The sequence below is a fragment of the Larimichthys crocea genome, chromosome XXII (genome assembly GCF_000972845.2).
Source record: "Larimichthys crocea isolate SSNF chromosome XXII, L_crocea_2.0, whole genome shotgun sequence".
Taxonomy (NCBI): Eukaryota; Metazoa; Chordata; class Actinopteri; family Sciaenidae; genus Larimichthys; species Larimichthys crocea.
The window spans coordinates 20,735,457-20,752,534 of record NC_040032.1 but is presented as its reverse complement, the minus strand read 5'-3'; the positions used below and the strand labels follow the sequence as shown (position 1 = coordinate 20,752,534).

General features: G+C 41.6%; 1 protein-coding gene across 1 annotated transcript in view; it reads left to right on the top strand.

The window, feature by feature from the left end:
* si:dkeyp-23e4.3 (rho GTPase-activating protein 7) overlaps window positions 1–13,735 on the top strand; it is a 38,562-nt gene extending 24,827 nt beyond the window's left edge. Inside the window, exons 10-17 of the mRNA XM_019263263.2 lie at window positions 27–186; window positions 322–520; window positions 939–1,152; window positions 4,377–4,491; window positions 4,576–4,812; window positions 5,264–5,493; window positions 6,594–6,767; window positions 12,201–13,735. Coding sequence (XP_019118808.2) covers window positions 27–186; window positions 322–520; window positions 939–1,152; window positions 4,377–4,491; window positions 4,576–4,812; window positions 5,264–5,493; window positions 6,594–6,767; window positions 12,201–12,309 — 1,438 coding nt within the window. The 3' untranslated portion in view covers window positions 12,310–13,735. The remainder of the gene's footprint in view (window positions 1–26; window positions 187–321; window positions 521–938; window positions 1,153–4,376; window positions 4,492–4,575; window positions 4,813–5,263; window positions 5,494–6,593; window positions 6,768–12,200) is intronic.
* Window positions 13,736–17,078: the final 3,343 nt, after the last annotated feature.

Sequence of the window (17,078 nt, the reverse complement as noted above, 5' to 3'; positions counted from 1 at the left end):
TAATAGACATCTCTGTCATCATGTAGGACTGTTCCTAAACCACTGAGGAAGACCAAGGTGATGGAGATGAAAGGCCGGCGGGTCTTTGGGGTTCCTCTGCTCCTCAGTGTCCAGCAGACAGGAGAGCCACTTCCTCCCAGCATCCTTAGAGCCCTAATCTACCTGAAGACCGAGTGTTTGGACCAGGTAATGGAGTAAAAGAGACTTTTCTTTAAAATACTTGAAGAACAGTATTTTTTAAACTAAAACGTACAGAAAGAAATGAGAGAAAAAGAACTGAAAATATAATTTTAAATTCATTTGTATGGTGCTCTCTCTCAGGTTGGTCTTTTCCGGAAGTCGGGGGTGAAATCTCGTATCCAGTACCTTCGCGAGCTGGTGGAGTCTGACCCAGAGGGTATTTCATACGAAAGTCAGTCCGCTTTCGACGTTGCTGACATGGTGAAGCAGTACTTCAGAGATCTGCCTGAACCCATCTTCACCAGCAAACTCTGCGAGTCCTTCCTCCACATTTACCAATGTGAGCTATTGTTATGTGACTCGCAAGATAACATTAACTACTTGCAAAATAAGTAGTCAAATTTTATCAAATTTTAAAAAGGACGTATAAAGTACAGTGAACCAACTGTTTTGAATGTAGCTATTACCTGTTAGCAGGTTTCTAATTAGCAAGCAACTAACATAATAAACTTTTCTTTACATGTTTAATATTAGCATATTAATATTTATCCAGACTGAATTTGAGCCAAATAATCCCTATTTGATTCTTTACAATGTCTTAGAGTTCAAAACTGTATATGCGTTAGCTGTAACCTTAGTTAACTAGCAATGTACACCACACCACCACCACAAAAGTTTCTTTGGCCACTCTCCTTTTCTTGAATTGAAGTCATAAACTTAAGAATTAAAATATTGAGTCGTTTTCTTTCTGCTTGCAGATTTTCCCAAGGATCAGCAGCTGGTTGCGGCTCAGGCGGCCATCTTGCTGCTTCCTGACGAGAACAGGGAGGCGTTGCGAACGCTGCTGTTCTTCCTGCAAGACGTGGTGGCCTCTGTGGATGAGAACCAAATGACTCCAACCAACATTGCCGTTTGTTTGGCACCATCACTCTTCCACCTCAACACCCTGAAGAGAGACACTAATGCACCCAGGTGAGCCAAAGCCACATATACTGTTATATTATTATTATTATGTTAACCATCATGAAAAAACTGAGTTTGTCTTTTTTCAAATGATGGAAACTTTATTTCGGCATGCACCATCTCAGTAAAAGATGGACATAGGAGTCTGACCCATATTGTCACAGTTACATAAGTTTTAACGGTGGTTACATAAGAGCTGTTAGGTGCAGAAACCACTTTGTGTGTCTTGCTTTAATTTGATTTTGGTTTTCTTGGCCTCGTATAAAAGAACACGGAGATCATAACAATTCAAATATGTCTCTGAGCTCATTAACTGCAAATTGTTTCTATGATATCTCATCTGGAGTTTATTTTCCAACATTGGAGCTCATCAGTGCTGTGCCTTTCATCATTTCCTGGATGTTGGAGTGTCCTTGAACACATCACTAAGGGCGGTTTGGAGAATTGTCCCAACAAATAAAACGGTCCCAGTGCTTACTGTTTCAGATTAATGACGGTAAGCAAACCTCAGCGCCAGAGTACTGAAATGGATTCAAACCAAAAGCTGCCTGGAAGGTGGAATACAGATTTATGAAATGGTCATATAATGTTAACATTAGAGACTTTGTTTCTCAAACTTTCCCTCGTTTAATCCTGAGAAGAAAAATCAAGTTTGTAGATTTTTGAAGTTTTTGTAGTTTTGTATTTAATTACCAAGACAACCAACAAGGCAGGAAAACAGTTATCACACAGCATGTGAGTGAATGATGTGCATAAGAAAGCAGAAAAAAGATGCGAGGGGTGCCTTTATGCTGAATGTAACCGCTGTTAAACAACCAGGAAATACTTATTTTTCGCTGATTAACTGGCTTTCTCGATGCCAGTGCTCCTTCACCCTAATTCACTGTCTCTGAACCGCCGCTCTGCCAAACATCAGACTCAAACCAAAGGAAATTTCTTTGGGTCACTGTTTTACAAGGTAAATTGCGAGCCAGACACAGATCTAGAAGCACAGATTTAGAAGCTACACAACAGGTAGAGTATCAGAGTTTAGTCCATGAACCCACCCGGATAGTCTCAGTTTTAAAGACATTTCCGGCAGACTGTGGAGGAGTTTGACCAGTTTAAGCGTCTGAGCATCTGGCAGCCGCAGCATAACGTCAGGCTGCGTTTTTCCAGAAGTTGTCTCCGGCTCAACCTCTCCGCCTCAGGTCTCTGCGTTTTTTGCCAGACACCCTTGCAGCCCCCTCACCGCCGCAGCTAAAACACACTACCCCCACTCAAATGAATGGAAAAACCTGTGTTTTCGGCCTGAATGTGCCCTTACTGTCGTCTATGACTTCAGCTTTGGTTATTGTGTGCACATGTGTCTGAATGTGTGTGTGTCTTGGTTGTCAGGTTGACATGTCGATGCCATAGAAACATGTTTTTCTTCCTTCTTTTGTTTTGCTTTATTAGATGTCATGTTTCCAAACTTCTCTGTTCTCACACATGACATCACCTCTGGATCCAATCCAGCTTTTACACACACACACATTCTCTGTGTAATAAAAAGCTGTCAGCACAGTTTACACAGAGAACACATTACATAACCTTCACCAATTTCCATCTGGCCTCAACTTTCACCGCCTGATATGAAAGATATTTTCTATCTCAGCTTGTGCTGCTGAGTGTAATCACTGTGAATGAATGTGAACATGATAACATATCTGTGAGTGTGTATTAGAAAAATGAAAACAGAATTCAGTAAATCGACAATCGAACAACCTGGTCAAGTGTACCCTCCATGTATCAAGGCTAAAGTTCTTACTGAAGCGACCCTGGTTCGATTCCAACCTCGGTCCTCATCCTCTTGCTGTCACTCCCCTGAATTTCTCACAAATGTTTTATCTTTAAAAAGTTTTACTTTAGTTTCCTAAAACAGCTACAAGCCGTCGTTTAGTGTAGTCTGTTTTTGGACTCTTTGCACATCGACTCTTTTTCTCCACATTTTTCTTTTGCATATTCCTCCCCTGAAATCTCTTTGTTTTCTCTTTCTTATAATGCTTTTCTCATCTTGTCTTTCCCTCAGTACTTTCCTGTTTTCTTTTCATCTCCACCTCTTCCCATTTTTCCCCACTTTTGCTCTTTTTCTTCCTTCATGCTGACGGGACAGTAGATGAAAGTGACACAACAACACAATCAGCACTTTGTGCCTCCCTTGCTCTTGGAAGCCAAAGTCCCGGCCTGTCGGAAATCATGTCACACTTTGTGTTGGGAACAATAACTCGTAAAATTGACTGCTGCTCACAGCTGTTCTCCCACAGATCTCAAAAATTGCATTTTGGCATTGTGTTTCTGCTTTGACAGAACTCACCGTCTCACCAATATGTTTGATTTTTAAAGTAAATAACCACCCGGACGACTGGCTTGGCTTGTTTTAAGTGTTGGCGTCTGATTTCCCAGTTTTGCGGCATCAAAAAAGAGTTTGCTTTGTTTGATATGACAAAACGCTCTTCCTTCCAACTTTTTCAACAACAACTTAACGATAAAACTTCATACAAATAATCAAGTAAAACAACTTCCTGTGAGTCTGCTGGTTTCCAGTAAACCTCAGCGATGCAACATGAAAGATTTACAAACTAACCTGAATCTGTCAGTTGCAGTAATTGTCTCTAAAATCGGCCTCAGCTGGTGCAAACACTTACCTACACCGTGAAGCTGCAAAGGAGATGCATCACATGTCTCTCTCTACCTGTAAAAAAACACATCTAAAATAAAAGTAATCCTCCTCATGTCTGATGTTCTGTTCCATCGGTGGTTCTTTTCTGTGTGCCGTAGATAACTGGTGATGTTTGTTGTGTCCAAAACAAAAAACGTTGAAGTACTCTTGACCAAGACACTGAGCCCCAAATAGCTCCCCATGTACAGTATAAACACTCAAGTACTGGATTATCTTGAGTCTTTTTATGCTACTTTTGTACTTCACTACATCTCAGAGTAAAATATTATACATTTTACTCAATTTTTACTACGTTTGACCACTTCAGCTTCTTTTAGATACAAATTCAAACAAACATATGAGAAGTTTAGAAATTATGATGCATGTTGGTCAGACCTTTTGCTCCACAGTCAAAAAACTTAATTTGTAATGTACTTTTACTACATGACAATACTTCACTTGAGTAGCATTTAGATGCAGGTCTCATAATGGAGTACTTCTTTGACCTCAGCTTGCTTTCTGCCTTTAACTGAAGTCCATTTTATGGCTGCAGGTCGAGTCACAGGAAGTACAGCCTGGGCCGCCCAGACCAGCGGGACCTGAGCGAGAACCTGGCTGCCACCCAGGGCCTGGCCAACATGATCACTGAGGCGCAGAGACTCTTCCAGGTACAAAAACCTGAAACTACCCAGGATCGGCCTGAAGAGACAAAACAAACAAAATAACTTTAACAAATAAAAATCTTCCTGTAGATTCCAGAGTTTTGGCCCGGTCGGTGTTTAAGTGCTGCTGGCTCCCCTGAGGACACTCTCTGTGAGGAGGGAGGAGGCCCAGTGTCCCATGGTCAGAGTGGAGGTGAGGAGGAGCAGGAGGAGAGAAGGAGCAAGCTTCAGCTGAGCACACAGCACCTCCTGAAGGAGGCCAGAGAGAAGAGTCGTGGCTGGGAGAACCACCCAGCGCCAGAGCATGTTGAGCTGGCCTTCAAGAAGGTAAATGGAGTAAAAACTATTGGATTTTATATACAAATTAAAATGTAATTATCTGGTGTTAATGTTCAATATGTTGTAATGCACAAAGGAGGTGGAAGACGAACAATACTTGCCGTGAAGTGATACTTTTCTTTATGTTTCTGTGCAATAATGAGCTAATATGAGGCTTCAGCAGTCTGAGAAGTATTTTCACCGTGCTGGTTGCAGGTTATTCACAGTGTTTTGTCCAAAAAAACAAACCTTCATGCAGCTACCTGTCCGTATCCCTCCACCACAGCTCAGTAACAACAAAAACAAAAGCTGCCTCACGTTACTTTTCGATTGTTTGGTGCTGGATATGTTCAGGAAGGTTCACTATAACATCCCAATTTTACTGAGAGGGCAACAGGGCATGAGAAGGGTCAGCCAGACTGATGGCTCCATTGAGTTATAATTCTCCACTCGTCTGCAGATGGACGACGGCTTCCCGCTGTGGATGTGGCGTGGCTCCATGGAGGTGGAGGCCCCCCAGAAGGAGGTTCTCCATCGGCTGCTGAGGGAACAGGAGCTGTGGGAAGGAAGCCTGCGTCACGCCGCCGTCATCCAAACTTTGTCCAAGGACACCGAAGTCTATCGCTACCTCCTCCAGGGCCAAGGCCACGGCCTGGGCTCCCGGCCCCCACAGGAGCATCTGCTGCTCAGGTAATGAGGCAAGGCGAGCCCAAGGCTTCACAGGCCTCTGGGTCTTAACCTGCTGAGATCCACAGAGCGGTGAGGACGGACGAGTCACAGCCAAAAATACTCTGAAAGTAGCAGTTTGATTTAAAGTCGGGGATAGCAGTGTGTTTTGTGTGTGTGAGCTTTGAATGGGGGTTGATGAAATTTTAATCCAACCCTGAAGTCAGATGTGGGATGACAGTATCTGTGCTTCCAGCTGGATCACATCACACTGTGTAACTCACATCACCTCTCTTTACGACGGTGTGCACAAACTTTGAGTTACCCCTGAATAAGACCCTAAGATCAAAACTGGAGCATTCAGACGAGCAGAAATGTTTTTTATTATCATCGAATTGCAGCAAAAAGACCCAAAACAACAGTGTGTTAGCTCGTCTCGTAATGCTTTCAGACTGCGGCTCTCAGCTCAAAGCTCATTGGTTCCTCCTGAAGCCGTAAATCTTTAAAAACACCTCACACAAGTTCAGTTTCATTTGTTCAGTTCATTTATTGGAGACTATTTTAAGCCGTGAATTAACATTTGGTGCTCTGGTGCATATTTGGGGCAGCCGGATGGCGTATGTGGGATTGATGTTTGATGTGTTTTTAATAGTTTTTGGAGCTCTTTGGTGCAGAGGAATCAGGCTTTGATACAGAAAGAATATTTTGATCTTTTCATGGTATCATCCCTACTTATCCTTTAAAACAGCTTCAGGGGGCATCCTCGTGGTCAAAGTTGTGTTTTATTTAACCGCAATGTCTCACATTCAATCTTTGTGTCATTTCGTTCTCTTTGCTTTTCCTGTGGTAAGAGATCAAACAAAGGCTAAAAAGTGTTTTGAACTGGTATCAGTGGGAAACTGATGTGTGTTTTCGGCAGGTAGCAGTTTTCACTGTTTCCATCCGTGTGTGTTGATGCATTTTGAAGAAGAAACGTTTGATGGAAACGCTCAAAAAAGTAAAAATGCCTTATTTGGCATTGTGTGTGTTGCCATTTTCATTTAACCCAACAGGGTTATCAATTATACAACTAAAATACAGTTTCTGTCACATCTTGACTCTCCTTCCTGCTAATCTCTTCCCAGGACCTGGCAGTCAGACCCATCCTCTGGCCCTCTGTATCTGTCCTCTGTATCCACAGAGCACCCCGAGGTGCTCTTGGAGGGGGTTAGGGCCAATGTCCACTCCTGCCTCTACCTGCTGGAGCCCACCGGAGCCAGGAAGACCCGGCTGACCCACCTTTGTCGAACAGATACAAGGTAAGGCTGGACGCTGGGGAAGAAAAACGTTAAAGGAAGAGTGAAGTTTTGTCTCATTTTACAAATTAGTGTGAGACTGAGGTGACTAAAGGTGAGTAAGTGAGGGAGGGGAGAGAAGGTAAAAGGCACTCATATTGAATAGCTGCCAGGGATGCAGAGAAAACAGAGCTATTTAATTATCAGGGAGGGAAAGAGGAGGAGGCTGCAGCAGACGTTGCAGATGAATAACTGCAGAATAGATGTTTTTATACTGTTTTTGCTTTGACAATAAAGACTGACAAGAAATATCAGAAAAATGCATTTTCTCTTACCCTCTCTGGTGTCAGACCATGTAAATAGTTTCATTAGTCGATTTTCTGAGATGTCTTAAAGCCCTCTGCTGCCACCCCAGTAAAATGGAGGTGAACAGAATCTTGTCAGAGCTCCTAAAAGCGTAGAAAATTTCAATTTGAGACATTTAATAGTTGTTCAGCTGCCTCAGGATGTTTATGCTGTTTTTTTAGGGAGGGTGCTTATGACACCTGCCAAGTAACATCATCTATTCCTTTTCTGTAACTGCCATCCTCCGTCCTGAATCACTTTACTTTAAAAACTTCACGTGAAACCATTTTATCTTCACATTCTGAAACACACTGTAATGTGTTATGTTTTTGTCATGAAGCTCTGCGATATGAAGTTATTCTTTTTACTCTCGTGTGCCATTTTTGGGTACATGCAACAACATGCAATCCGTGACACCACCCACAGGTTTCTGAAGAGCCATTGTGAAGCTCAGATTGTCGTGGTACTGGCCACCACCATGTTAACAATCTTTTCTCTGCCGCCTCCCGGCTAAACCGAAATAATTAGCTGTAGAGACCAAAACGTTTTTTTTGTACCAGGCTGCAGACATGTTTATTTCTGCTGTGGAGTTGGACAGTTTAAAATGGAAATGGGGGCTTATGGAGACTGTAGTTTTAACAAATTTTTGCTAGCTTGCTGGATTAATTTTTGGGGAAACGTATCACCTGACTGGTTGGAGACCGCTGTATTAAAGGGTCGTCACCGCTTAAAGCTGCTTCCTGTCTCTTCAGTCAGTTTAAGCTCGTAGACCGGCAAAATCGGAAACAAACCCAACCCTACTTGCGGTCTTGTTGCATGCCGATTGATAGCCTCCATTAGACTGCCACCTCGTGGAGGTCTCAGTACGCTACAAAACAGTCAAACTGATTTTTAACAGGCTTCTGGTACACAATCTGCTATAGCAAAATAAAATTGTTATTCACAGTATACACCTGAATTAAAAGTTTAATCAATCAATATGGCATCAGTCCTGTGTTGGTCATTTTACATTAAAATGGCAGAATGGTCCTTTACGGAGACAGAAGTAAAACCAAGGGCAAAGTGAGCTGCAGCAGCTGAAGAGAGGCTGAGAGGATTTAAGGCCGTGAGAAGCCTATTAAAAGAAATATCTGGAGAGAGCTCTTGGTCCATCTCATCCGTCTTAATTGCACTCGTTCTGTGTTTTTGACCTCTGCCAGCATCTATCTGCAGTACAATCACAACCTCCCTGTAGGTGAGCACATGAGCGAGAGGAAGTCGAGGAGGAGGAACAGCCCTCCTTCTCATGATTCATGCCCTTTGAAACTAAGTTGCTGCAGATTTTCTGCCGCTTACATGATCAATTTGACTCTCAGCGGAGCCCTGCAGCTCCATTTGTCTCAGTTGATTAAATGAAATGAACCTCGGTGCGACAGAAAACAGGTGGCGGCAGCTCTCTCACAAAGGGCCAGGCTTATAGCATCTCTCATTTAATCGCACTGTAGTTTGTTTGGGGATTTTTTCCCCCCCTCAGCAGCTCAGGGTGTAGGAGAAAGTAACTGCAGATTTTGGTCAATTCACTTCTGAGCACGCACAATGTTTCCTCTGCACAATTCAATATGAAGGAGAGCACAGAGAGGCAGAAGGGTGGAAGAAGAGATGGGGGCTCATACCTGCCCAAACTGCTTAACTTTTCTGAAGCTAGTTTTGGTCCTAACGCACCCATATTAGGATGTCATGGGACATTATGCCATATACAGTGTTTCACAAAGTTTCTCCAAACTCAACAACTGGAAAAAAATTGGAAGATTTTTAAAGAAAGTCTGTACGGAAGCCCTAAAGGGTCATACATACACACATTTTTTTTCACCCGTTTTCCAGCGATAACGAGATAATTCATTCGAGATCTCGAGATAACAAACGACGACTAGTCTAGTGTATTAAATCATTGCAGGAAACATCATTTAGTGTAGCAATGTCAACTGCGGTCAAGTGAGCAGACGTTAATCTTTTTCGGATTTCAAGTGCGCCCGTATTACAGAATGTATGGCAAATGCACATAGTCCATGATATGGAGTGAGCAAACATATTACTCCACTGTAAAATCCCTTTGATCCATAATTTCTGACAAAGGTTTGTACACTTGATCTCAGGACCATCCTGACTGTTGACTCACTCTGTATAAAGCATATTTACTGTATCATTTTTGAGCAATTCAGCCTCAAAGTTTATTATTTTAAATTGAAAAGGGCATTATGTACAATATTTACTCTACTGTAAAATCCCTTTGATCAAAAATCTGAAATTATGGATCAAAGGGATTTTACAGTGGCGTAATAGGTTTGCTCGCTCTGTATCATGGACTTACATGCATTTGCCATACATTCTGTAATATGGGCACACCTGAAATCGGGAAAAGACGAACGTCTGCTCACTTGACCGCAGTTGACATTGCTACACTAAATGATGTTTCCTGCAATGATTTAATACACTAGACTAGTCGTCGTTTTGTTATCTCGAGATCTCAAATTAATTCTCTTGTTATCACAGGAAAACGGGTGGAATAAAATGTATGTATGTATGACCCTTTAGGACTTCTGTAAGTCTGGGGGTTTTATCCACATTGAAAAAGATGTAGCCTATATTGCAAAATTTTTAAAGTTTACCATCAACAAAATGTTGTCTTCTTTCATGAACTTAGTGCAAAAATAAAAAAAAACAGTGTTCTAACACCTCGCTGCTAAATGTTGGGAGGTTCGATGCACAACAAACAACTTAATATGCTGCATTTAATGTCAAATTTACAAGCAGGCATGAATAATTAAGAATTTGCCTTGGCCATTTCGCAGAGTTTATTCGTTTATGTGTCTTCTCGCTCAACAACTTTCAAAATTGTATGATTCTGAAAGGGAGTGTGGGGATATTGCAGTTACATTACACAAATCAAACAAACACCTGCTGCTTATTCTTGGCAGATAAAAGAGCCCAAACACAGTGAACCAAATCAGATAGCGTGTTTTGTGTGTTTTTATAGAAGTCAGTTGAGTGGGTGATCCTTCAATGTTGCACATAATTCACTAATGTTTACAGTATAAAAGAGATAAGGTCAAATGTTTCCCAGACCAACTCGGCAAGTGGTTTGAGTGATCTGATCACAACATGACTTGGTGGCCGTTTACACTTCTGATCACATCGGTATCGGGTGTAAACAGACTTTGAGATACTCTGTAACAAGATCAACAGTCATGCTAACAACTCTACGTGACTATACCCTCACAAAGCTAACATGCCTGTTTAGCAGGTGTAATGTTTAATATGTTCTATTGTAATTTAGTGTGTTAAGTATGCTAATTAGCACAAAACATTAAGCATAGTGTGACAGTTAAAATTTTGACTTTCTACTCTTAGATTTCAAACTTTTGCCGTACTGTCCCATAATTCAGACCCGGACACTCAAAACTTTGATCAACTCGTAATTTTAAATCAGTATCTCATAATTTCGTCCAAAATCGCGGTCATCCTTTAAGTTTAGGGATCGTAAGTCTTGAAGGTCAGTCATAAACTTGATTTACTAACTTTTTTGTGAACAGTTTTTATTTCCGTGAAACGAGCTTCAATGAGAAACAGACTGAACTGGAAGTGAAATCGACGACTCGTGACATTAAAAAGAGGAAAGACGAAGACAGATTTGATCTACGACCGTGTGATTATCTCAGCGGACTCTTAGTCGGCCCATTACAACTGAACTGAAAGGATCCCGTCAGCACACATTCACAGCCTTGTGTCTCTTTCTAATTTTCTGTGTGTGGAGTGATAGGGAACAGCCAAGAGCTTAAATGCTACTGTTATCAAGTCTACACACATTCACATTTTAGGCTTTTAGCTGAAACTGTTATCCAGAGTGACGAAGAGCCTGTGCAGTAGTGAAATAAGCTTCATTTCTAAGATCACTTACAAGCAACCAGCAGGCGTCTGAGCCACATCAGCCTGCCAACGCTTCTGTTATGCAAGAGTGATCATGTAAAAAAGAAGTAAAAAAACACCCAGAGGGATCTTTTTCTTTTGTCTGTCACTTCCTCTCGCCTTTAATTTCCTCTCATGACAGAGCTCAAGCTAAACGCCAGGCTGTCTTGGACTTATTTACTATGGCATTCATTTTAAGTGCTTGTTAGCTTTCAAGGCAAGACAACAAGATCCACTGCATCAAGGTCAACGGGGCTTTTTACAGTACAGGCCTGTGAAACAGATCCTATCGCCTCCAGAGGAAATTAAATACGTTATGGCCTCAGTGAGTGAGAAACATCACGGATGTTTGGTTTGGACTGAAGTCCGCCTGGAACTGAGACACATAAAAGATGCAAACAAATCAAATGTATTAGTGATTTATTTAGAGGAATTTGTTGCTATTAGCAGGAAATACTGTGATGTGTCTGGAAGTGGGACGAAGTAAAGCAGCTGTGTAGCCAGCAGGTGTAGATACCAGTATCTGCTCGGAGTCCTGCATTTGCAGATGGTGTAACACACACTGCTTCTCAAACTATAGTAGGTGGAAGTATCGCTGGAATGTAATTTAAAAATGTTTCCTGTAATATTTTTTCTTAGCCCAGTAAATAACGCACACGTAGGGTTCATCACACATATATTCATGATTTTTTACCCCGTGGCTGTGAAGTGAAGCCATGCGAAAGTGCCAAAAATTGCAGTTTCCCAAATGGCCACTTGAGGCTGGCTACAGAATAAGTCAGTCTCCATAGGTCCCCACGTTAAAATGTCCAACCAAAGCAGAAATAAACATGTCTTTGCTCATTTGTAGATTAGATGAGCGGCGGAAGGGGCAGGACTGCCAACATGGCGGTGGCCAGCCCTGCATATTTTGAGCTTCAATACAGCTCTTCAGAGACCTATAGGAGACATCACGCATACGCCGCCCATTCTTTAGATGATACGTGATGTTTGGAAACACATTGTCCTCCACAAATCATGAGTGCTTTTTTCCTGATTTTAACAGCATCGACTTTGGAAAAGGTGGAGGAGAATATTATTCTCAACTAATTCATAGCAGTCAAATCTACAGCTGAAAGTTTGCTTCTGTTTAACCTTCTCTGACATGATCTTGTCGGTTTTGTCTTTCAGGGGGCGGTCGCAGGAGTGGCACAGCAAAGTGAGTGGACCTCTTCTGGCCTCTGGTCTCCTTGCGATCCGTGACTCCTTTAGAGCCGAACACAAAGAGACCAAGATATGAGTAACTGCAGAGGATGTTGCACTAATCCGGAGTACTCACCCCCAAACGTCTAAACTGCAGAATGCTGGAAAAATAAAATGGCACTGCAACATCGTGTTCAGGACTTCCTCAAAGTTTTAAAAGTGAAACTCGTGGCCCAGAGCTTGGCGAGCAGAGAAGGTGACCCATGAGGATTTCCCTGAACCATTTCTGTCGCTTTGTCTTTGACTCTCTTTCAATGTTTTCACTTTTTCTGTCAGTGACCTTGTAGATTGCCAGCAGCACCTCTGCACTCCCTGCTGCGTCTGTTACACTTCACACTCAAGTTCATAAAAATAAATGCAAACCATGGCGAGCTTTGACAAAGGACGTTTTGATGGGAGGATTAAAAGCTAAGGCCTGATTCGACTCCTAACTGTGATTTTAAAAAGCGAGGGTGGAACAGGTGACAGCGGAGTGACATCTTTGAACAGGAACTGACTTTGCTTTGTCTAAAATATGGCGTCAAGACAACGAGATCCACGAATTGTGGCTGTTCTCAATCTAGAGAAAGAGGCAGGGAGGGAAACACACGGCAGTTTCCTGGACGAATACAGGAAATAAGGACAGGAAACAGACTTTTCACCATCAGACATTTGGCTCCAGTGGAAAGTAAAGGAGGGAGTGGATGGACCAAACCTACGTCACTTGCCCTGAAAACCGACTTCATGTCGGGGTGTAGTTTTGAGTCTGACGCCACGAACAAAAACGTAAAACTAAAACGCATTCGTAACAGAGAAAACTGCCTTACCTATAGCCGTTCAAAGCAGAAAGAGACACTTCGTTTTTGATTTTTGGGGTTTGTTCTGAGGCAGTTATCCACGTACCGAAGCCAGATGAAGTGACTCGAGAAGCAGAGCAGCTGGATCCAGCTGTGATGAGGAATTAGCACGATGCCGCAGACTGTCACCGCCGTTGGAACGTCTCTTTGAGTGACTGTTCCCGCTTTTTAATTCGTCCCTGTGACTTTGACCCGTTTTCCGACGGGACGTACGACGTGCGGAACAGTTTCAAAGACGAGCGATATCTACCTCTCCACAGGACGACGCCTCTTTGAAGCGCGACAAAAGTTGTGAATTGACGGAGGCCTCGCCGCGAGCCTTTTGTGAGCTACCTGGCAACCAGACATCTTCCTGAAATTTTTTTTAACATTTGTATTTATTCTGTGTGATGTACAGTCTTATTTCACTTTGGAGTCATTGTGAAGTAGGGGCAGGTGTGTGCATGTAAAAGTCCATTTTATTCAAACGCCATATTTCAGATTATTTAACTTAATGTACATCTAAATACAAATCTCTTATATCTGAATACTTATTTAATTTCAGAAAACGTTATCTTGTTTGTGTGCGTGTGAAATCTAAATTTATCAGTGCCAAACACCTAATTAAAATGTTTATTTCTCTCTGAATCTGTTTCCTGTTGTTTTTCCCCCCTCTCTCCTCTGTGACTCGTCTAAGTTCCAAACAGATTACTGACTGTAATTTCAGAGAAGGGTGGTGGAAACAGCAGGACGTGTGAAGATGAGGTACCACACTGCGCCACTGAAGCGCAAGAGATTAATAAGCCTGGCAGTGTGATCGCTCTGCAGACTCCCCCCCCCCCAAAAAAAAAAACCCTCCAGACTCTCACCTCTTTCTCCCGCTCACAAACACCCACGTGTGTCTAATTTGAATAAAGCTTATTTACATATCTTATTGATGCATCTCGGAGATCAGATAGTCGGATCGCTGATAAACACTCAGAGCGAGAGACAGATGCCGAGCAACAATATGATGTGAAAATACTTCTTGTGGCGAGGACATCATGCCTCGGTTTAAACAGGATTTTAAGGAAGAGGAGTAATTTATGCAAATTACAAATAACAGAAGTGCCTGCAGGCACCTTTCATTTCTGTGCGAGTCTGTTCCTTCCATATGGTGCTGAAATACTGTGAAGTGAACTTGGGGTGAACTTGAGGTCAAAGGTTAAAATGCTGGTTCCCAACCTTTTTTTCTTTACGGGACCTTTCAGTGACATATTTTATGAACATTTCATATAATATTCAATGCAGAACAATAACATAACAGAACAACTGATAAGATGAATTTACCCCAAACAGTGAAACAATAACTGCAGGATGTTTGTATCAAACGAGTGATTTGGATTAATTCTGAGCGGATTATTTCCTGTGATATTTATTTTACAATTATCTGTCTGTATTATGTATTCTTGAAATTTTGAACAATCACACATACTTAATCATGTCTTATCTTTTTCTGTTCTTTGAGCTCTTTGAATGTTTTAACTGCGTTTTCTAATGCAGGATGAGTGACGCTCTCTTAACATAGTTTGCGTTCAGGTCTTCATTGTGTTATGTACATGAGGTAGGTAGATACATTTACATCTTAAATAATCAAATAAACTTTAAAAAGAACTACTTCATTTAGTTTTCTTAACACAAACGAGAGACATAGACTGCTGGTCGGGGTTAAGGACGCCCAGGATGGGAACTGCATGTCAGACTGAGTACTGCCCTATCTGACTCACTTTTCTTACTCAAGGCACTTTTATACTACATAATTCTTTCACCCATTCACACACAGATGGAGCAGCCTTGGAGAGTAATTTGGGATTCAGTGTCTTGCCTAAGGACACTTCAATGTGCAGACTGGAGGACCCGGGGATCGAAGCACACATTCAGTGTATTTTTATGATGTTGACCTGAAATCAAACTCTAATGTGAAAGGAGCTTAAATACCAGAATCATCAGCAACTCTGGAGCTCCACTGTTTAGAGTTGAACATAGTGAAGCATTTTAACAACAGTAAAGGGACACATGTTTTTCTAAGGAGGTGGTGGAGACCAAAAACAGAGCTAAAAAGAAGAGAAAATATTGGAGTTACATTCATCACATGATACAAACACGATTCAAAAGATCATTTTACTCTCTCTTGAATGTGGACCTAGTTACATGTCTGTTAAAACATTCAGTTGGTCTGCTGCCTCCTAGTGGACAAAAATCAATGAATACAATTTGAATAAAAGTGCCAAATAGAAAATGTGCAATTACAAATAAAAACATGATGTGATGTTAAAACGTATCTGAAACATTTGGTCAATTTTGAAGATTTCACTGGTTTCATGTCAGTTGAAAATTAAGAACAAAAGTAACAGAGGGAAGATGTAAAATACTACAGAAGAACAGGACAAGAACAGACAAAAGACGATGTGTCAAGGAAGTAAAAACAGATGGAAGCAGATTAGATTTACATGTTAAATAAAAAATGTAATATTCAAAGTACAGATATCATAAGGGGCTTTAAAACAGAAAATCTCAGAAAAAAATGTAACTTTTCTTTAAAGATGAATTCAACAACCACTAGAGATTAGAAAAAACATCAAAACAAGCTGACAGATACATGTGATAGGACAGAGTTAGCTGCCTCACTGACATCAAATCCTGGATGGATACCAACTTCCTCAAACTGTGACAAAGCAGACGTGATAATCATCCAAATCTATCTAACCTAAAAATCTTAAATTATTGCAGCTTTAGGCAATAGAAAATAAAGATTATACAGTGGACTTAAATCCATATTTACCTCCCAGCAGTACCACCAGGACACCCCCAAACTTCTAAAAGTTGATTTAGAGACGTCTTCATCAGCGGGGAGGACGCTGCTCCTTCACTCTGTGCCAGCAGTTTCTGCAAACCACCAATCACCATCCTGCCTCCCTAATCCACCCCGAGGTACGAGAAAGAGAGAGGGGGAATAAATATCAGCTGAGGCCACAGGGTGATGAGATCCGTCTATCCCATTGAGGTGGGAAACGTTATTGCTTCTGCAGGTGTTATTCAAGCGGTGTAGCAGGCTTTTTCCTCCTGGAGCGACTGTCAAAACACCTTTAACACTGTCCTTCAAACAGCAACTCCCCACAAAAAAAGCCACAGACTCTGTGAAAGCTTAATGAATCTTTCATGAAGAGGCTGTGGGAATTATTGCCCGAGAAGGTGCTGAGATGAGCCAGAAAGTCCTGGGACATACGGAATGATGAGAGACTACTAGAAAGGAGGGGAGTGCAGATATTTTATGAGTTTCAAAGACAGGTCACAGGCGTACATCTTCTCCTTAAGAAGTCTTCTAACAACTATTGTACGGCTCTGTGATTCCCGTAATCATTCAACTTTTAAATCAAAGTGCACGACTGTTCGATGGGTAAAGGTAGACTTCACAATTACAGGCTTCCAGGTTGCCTCTAAGTGTGCACGATGTATAATTAACTTCATCGAGTGGGTTTGTTTGCTTTGCACTTTGAATCTCTGCAAACAAAGCACACTTACTCACGCGCCATGGAGGGAAAAGAGTTGTTATGCAAAAAGCAGCTCAAGTCAAATGCAATTTTCTATATGTCAAAGTGGGGAAGGGCGAACAATGTGAAAAGCATCTTACAAACTTATTCCGATGGCTCAAGTTGTTTTCAATCATTCATCCTCAGGCCATATTGAGACAAACATTAACACTGCATCAAGAACAAAAACAACATGCAGCTTCCTCCTTCCTGTCAATAAAATCAATGGGTTGGCACAGCGAGGTCCTGACACAGAAGAAAACACACACAGGAGAGATTTTGGACCAGATTTGGAATGGCTCCATGGAAACCAGGATCCAATATGCATAAATGAATGTTCAACAAAGAGTGGCCATTTTCACAAAGAATTCAAAGACTTAAAGTATGCCATACAGCCAAAAGTCAGTAGACATCTCTGAAAT